Source organism: Acanthisitta chloris, unplaced genomic scaffold (genome assembly GCF_000695815.1).
Source record: "Acanthisitta chloris isolate BGI_N310 unplaced genomic scaffold, ASM69581v1 scaffold14815, whole genome shotgun sequence".
Lineage (NCBI taxonomy): Eukaryota > Metazoa > Chordata > Aves > Passeriformes > Acanthisittidae > Acanthisitta > Acanthisitta chloris.
Window position 1 is genome coordinate 1 of NW_008675508.1, and position 4128 is coordinate 4128.

Below are 4128 nucleotides of genomic sequence, written 5' to 3' on the forward strand. Positions count from 1 at the left end.
GGGGGTGCTGGTTGACAGCAGCTGAACTTGATCCAGCAGTGTGCCTAGGTAACCAAGTGGGTCAATGGCTTCCCGGCATGTATCAGCATTAGAGTGGCCGAGTGGACCAGGGCTGTCCCTCTGTGCTGGGCATTGGTGCGTCAATTTTGGGCCCCTCATGACAAGAAAGACACTGAGGTGCTGGAGTGTGTCCAGAGAAAGACAATGGAGCTGGTGAGAGGTCTGGAGAATAAGTTTAGTAAGGACTGGCTGAGAGAGCTGGGGGTGTCAAGCCTGGAGAAAAGGAGGCTCAGGGAGGACCTTGTTGCTCTCTACAACTGCCTGGAAGGAGGTTGTGACCAGGGGGTGGGTTGGTCTCTTTTCCCAATAAATAAGTGACAGGAGAAGAGGAAATGGTCTAAAGTTGCAGCAGGGTAGATTCAGATTGGATATCAGGAAAAATTTATTCATGGAAATGGTTGTCAAGCCCTGGCACAGGCAGCCCAGGGCCATGGTTGAGTCACCATCCCTGGAGCGATTTAAAAGACTGCAGATGTGGCACTTAGGAATGTGGTTTAGTGGTGGACTTGGCAGCGCTGGGTTAATGGTTGACTTGATGATCTTAAAGGTCTTTTCCAACCTAAACAACTCTATGATTCTAAAACCTACTGCAAGGACTTACTGTGCTGTTGTCTGCAGCAGATGGTACCGGCTGTTGCAGGAGAGAGGAAAATGGATTACATGGATGCTGCTGTGATCTGGCATGGTATTTCCTATGTTCCTCTCCCTGGTCAGCAGTGGCCATGTTTCTGTTAGCTACAGCCAGCTCCCAAAGATCTCAGAAGTCTTTTCAAGTGCTAAAAAACCCGCTATAAGTTCAGTTTATCTGTTCAGCACAGTACTTACTTAAAGCCTGTATAAAAGGAACAATCTTTGCACTTGAAGAGTTTTTTCCCTCCATGTTTGTCACGGTAGTGGCGCCGAATGCTCTGTATGTAACCCGAGGAGAATTCACAAAATTCACAGTTAAGGATGGCTTCCGCTTTTTCCACTCCTGCAGCACTCCCGGAAAGTGGGATTGGGCTGATGTTGTTGTTGTTCCTGGCCAGAGCTGCAGACTGGTAGTGGTTCAACTGCTGCTGAACATCAGGAGGCTCAGAGTAGGAAGAGTCTGTAGAGAAACAGAGCAAAGTTGTTATTCCAGGTGGATCAATAAATCTAAAAGGGTCTGATGCCTGCTCCAGAACCTACTGGCTTTTAGAAGGGGTTGATCAAGATGCCAGTTATGAAACTAATCCTGCTTTCTGAAGGGATTTAGGATAAGAGTTGCAGCATTTCTTAATCTAATATTATGTGTGTTCTACCGTTTAGAAGGTGATCAGTATAAATGATGCTTTTTAAGATCTGACTGGGGAGGAGAGGAGTGACAGATTGAAATTAAAAGCACTCTAAAAAGAAGTTTGACACAAGGTGAGTATCTGGCATGGGACATATGTAAATAGGCTATCCATAAGGGAAAAAAAAAGGAAAAAGAAAAATAAATGGGTACTCTTTCCTACTCATTCATGGAATTATTCAAGAAACAACATCAAAAGTTAACTTTAGAACATGATACGACTTCACTCTATCCCATTTGGAGCAGTCTCCACAAAAGGTAAACTCAAATGCTCCTAGCTGATGACGTCTGAAATTAAGTCATCACTGGAAAAAAATGATGCTTTATCATAAATTCCAGTGAAGCAAACTTTTAAACCACATTTCCTTAGAAGCTGCTAAGTTTTGCTCTGCTGAGAAAGAGATCTCTTTTCACATACATGTCTGTATAGACACATCCCTTCTACAAGCCAGCAGAACTCTGTCACACCACTTTACTGGCATGTGGAGAAACACAGTCCAGAGATGTCTCAGTATTGAAACTGAAATGTTGGTTGGACTCCCCAAAAAAGGAGGAGGGGGAGGGAGGGTGGTGTTGAACCTTTCCCAACACACTGCTTGAATGTGGAGGTTAGGAATTCATCTGCTTTGTTCTATATAACCCACAGCTGCCCATGAATGGCACAAATCAAAGGAGATGAATAAAGCACAGATGAATTTCAGTGCAATTTTCCTGAATAGAATACAAAAGGCTCTTCTCCTAAGCATTCTAGAAGGGGAAAAAAAGCAAGGAGGGGGGAGGAAGGAGGGAAGTCAGGATACAAACTGTACCAGCCACCTCCTGCTTTGATGTGTACTTCATTTTCCAAAGCTTAATTCCCCAAGGCTAGATATATAGGAATTCTCCAACAGACATACTTGTGGGAACTTAACACCATCCATTCTAACCAATCAGTACTGAGAAACAAAAGGCCAACAGGCCTGTACAGCACTCAGTGTGGGGACTTCTCCACCTGTCTTCAAAAGAGCAAAATGCTTGCTTTCTTTCCTCACTACCACGGACTGTGTTGTACATGCCCAGGAAATGAATAACAAACTAACAACAATAAAAAATGCAAGCCAAACACACAAACAAAACAGGAGCAGGAGATAAAGGTGTCTGGGCTCCCCTGGCTTCACCACCAGGTGTATGGCAAAGACAAAGGCAGAGACATGAAAGATTCTCATCCAATGAATGACATATTTTTGTGTTTTTCTTAACCAAGCCCCATGAACTGAGGCTGGATTACAACGCAGCATTTATCACGTCTTGCTGCCACCACTTCTACAGCAGGTTTGTTCACCATGAGGGCTCACAGTGAGCTCCACCTGTTTAAATGTCAAGGCTTTCTTTCCCTTGTGTGTGAAACAGGCTCCCCACTTTGTTTACTTTGGCACAGGACAGGCCTGAGGAGCTGCAATCCTCTGCAGAAGTCTCTTCTCTCTAAAAGGCAGCAAACATGTGCTCACCCTCCTTTGGAACAGGACCTCGAGGCCCAACACAGTGCCTGGTTCAGTGTGGATCTGCTGAGTTGCATATCTGCAGCCTGGTGTCTGGTCTCTACCAGGTTCAATGATTCTAAAAGCTCAAAACAGAGTTCATTTCCTGACAAAGGTATGGCAAACTATAATAAAGTTCATAGCATCGGAAACAGCTCTTTTTTCATGCCTACTAGTCAAGTTACTCATAGGGTACTGACTGAAAGTCTACCTTGTGGCTTACTGTTCCCTTTCTCGGGAAGAAGGGATCCAAAATTTCCACCACATCATCAAGGTTCCTAGCCAAAGCCTCAGCCATATCCATGGCAAAGGAAGTCACAGGTTTAAAAACTATTGTTTTCAGAAGGAGGAAGTTCTGCTGTTGTTTGGAAGATCTGCTATACCTCAGATGTTTTTACTTCCCCTATCATCTGGTGTCTATTATTCCAGCTTTCGAACTTTCAGTTGGGTATTTACACAGCTCTGTGGAATCTGGTATGTGAAAATTGCAGGAGTAGATAGCTACATGTCAATTCCCACAGAAAAAAAATGGACACAAAGTAGCTTTCTTAGTCATCAGGAACAGCCAAAAGCAAATTCAACCTTTCACAAGGGCCACCTCGCAATTTTTGGTGCATTGCTCCATTACAATGAAAATAGTTATGACATTTACAGAAAGAAAAAAGCCATCTGAAGATCTTATCCAGTGAGTCTTACCCTTAAACAATGGTAGCACACATGTCCCTAGCCTATTCTTCACCTTCTCCCTTGTCAAATGCTTTCATTATTTAGAAATCGTTCTGTAGAGTAAGATTTAGCACTTCCCAGAGGAAAATACTCAGGATAACATGTGTATAGGGCTTCTGTTGGTGCCTGAGAACCAGCTTGCCAGGCAACTATCCTGGCATGCAGGTGCAACCCAGCTCCATCAGGAAGACTTCAGACAGAGTCCAAAGCTGTCTAAAGGCACGGGAAGTTTTCTGCTCAGTTCAGTGCACCACACCTTGACCATGCCCATTGAAAAACCAGTGAAGGCAGTGGAATGACAGCAGCTGACTTGAGTTTGCTTCCAAACATGTGTTGTAGCACACAGAATTAACTGCCAGCAAATAAGAAACAGATGATGGGGTTGAGGTTCTGTGTATGATTTATGTTTCAAAAGCAGTACCTTAGAGAAGGATAAGGAACACAAATCCACAGCCAAAGAGCAACAGTGCTGCCTTAAACTGTCAGAGTACTTCTACATGGGCACCTCCT

General features: G+C 44.0%; 1 protein-coding gene across 1 annotated transcript in view; it reads right to left on the reverse strand.

The window, feature by feature from the left end:
- Positions 1-881: 881 nt before the first annotated feature.
- Positions 882-4128, reverse strand: part of LOC103803242 (zinc finger protein 462-like) — a 32418-nt gene continuing 29171 nt past the window's right edge. The window contains 1 exon segment of the mRNA XM_009075785.1: positions 882-1150. Coding sequence (XP_009074033.1) covers positions 882-1150 — 269 coding nt within the window.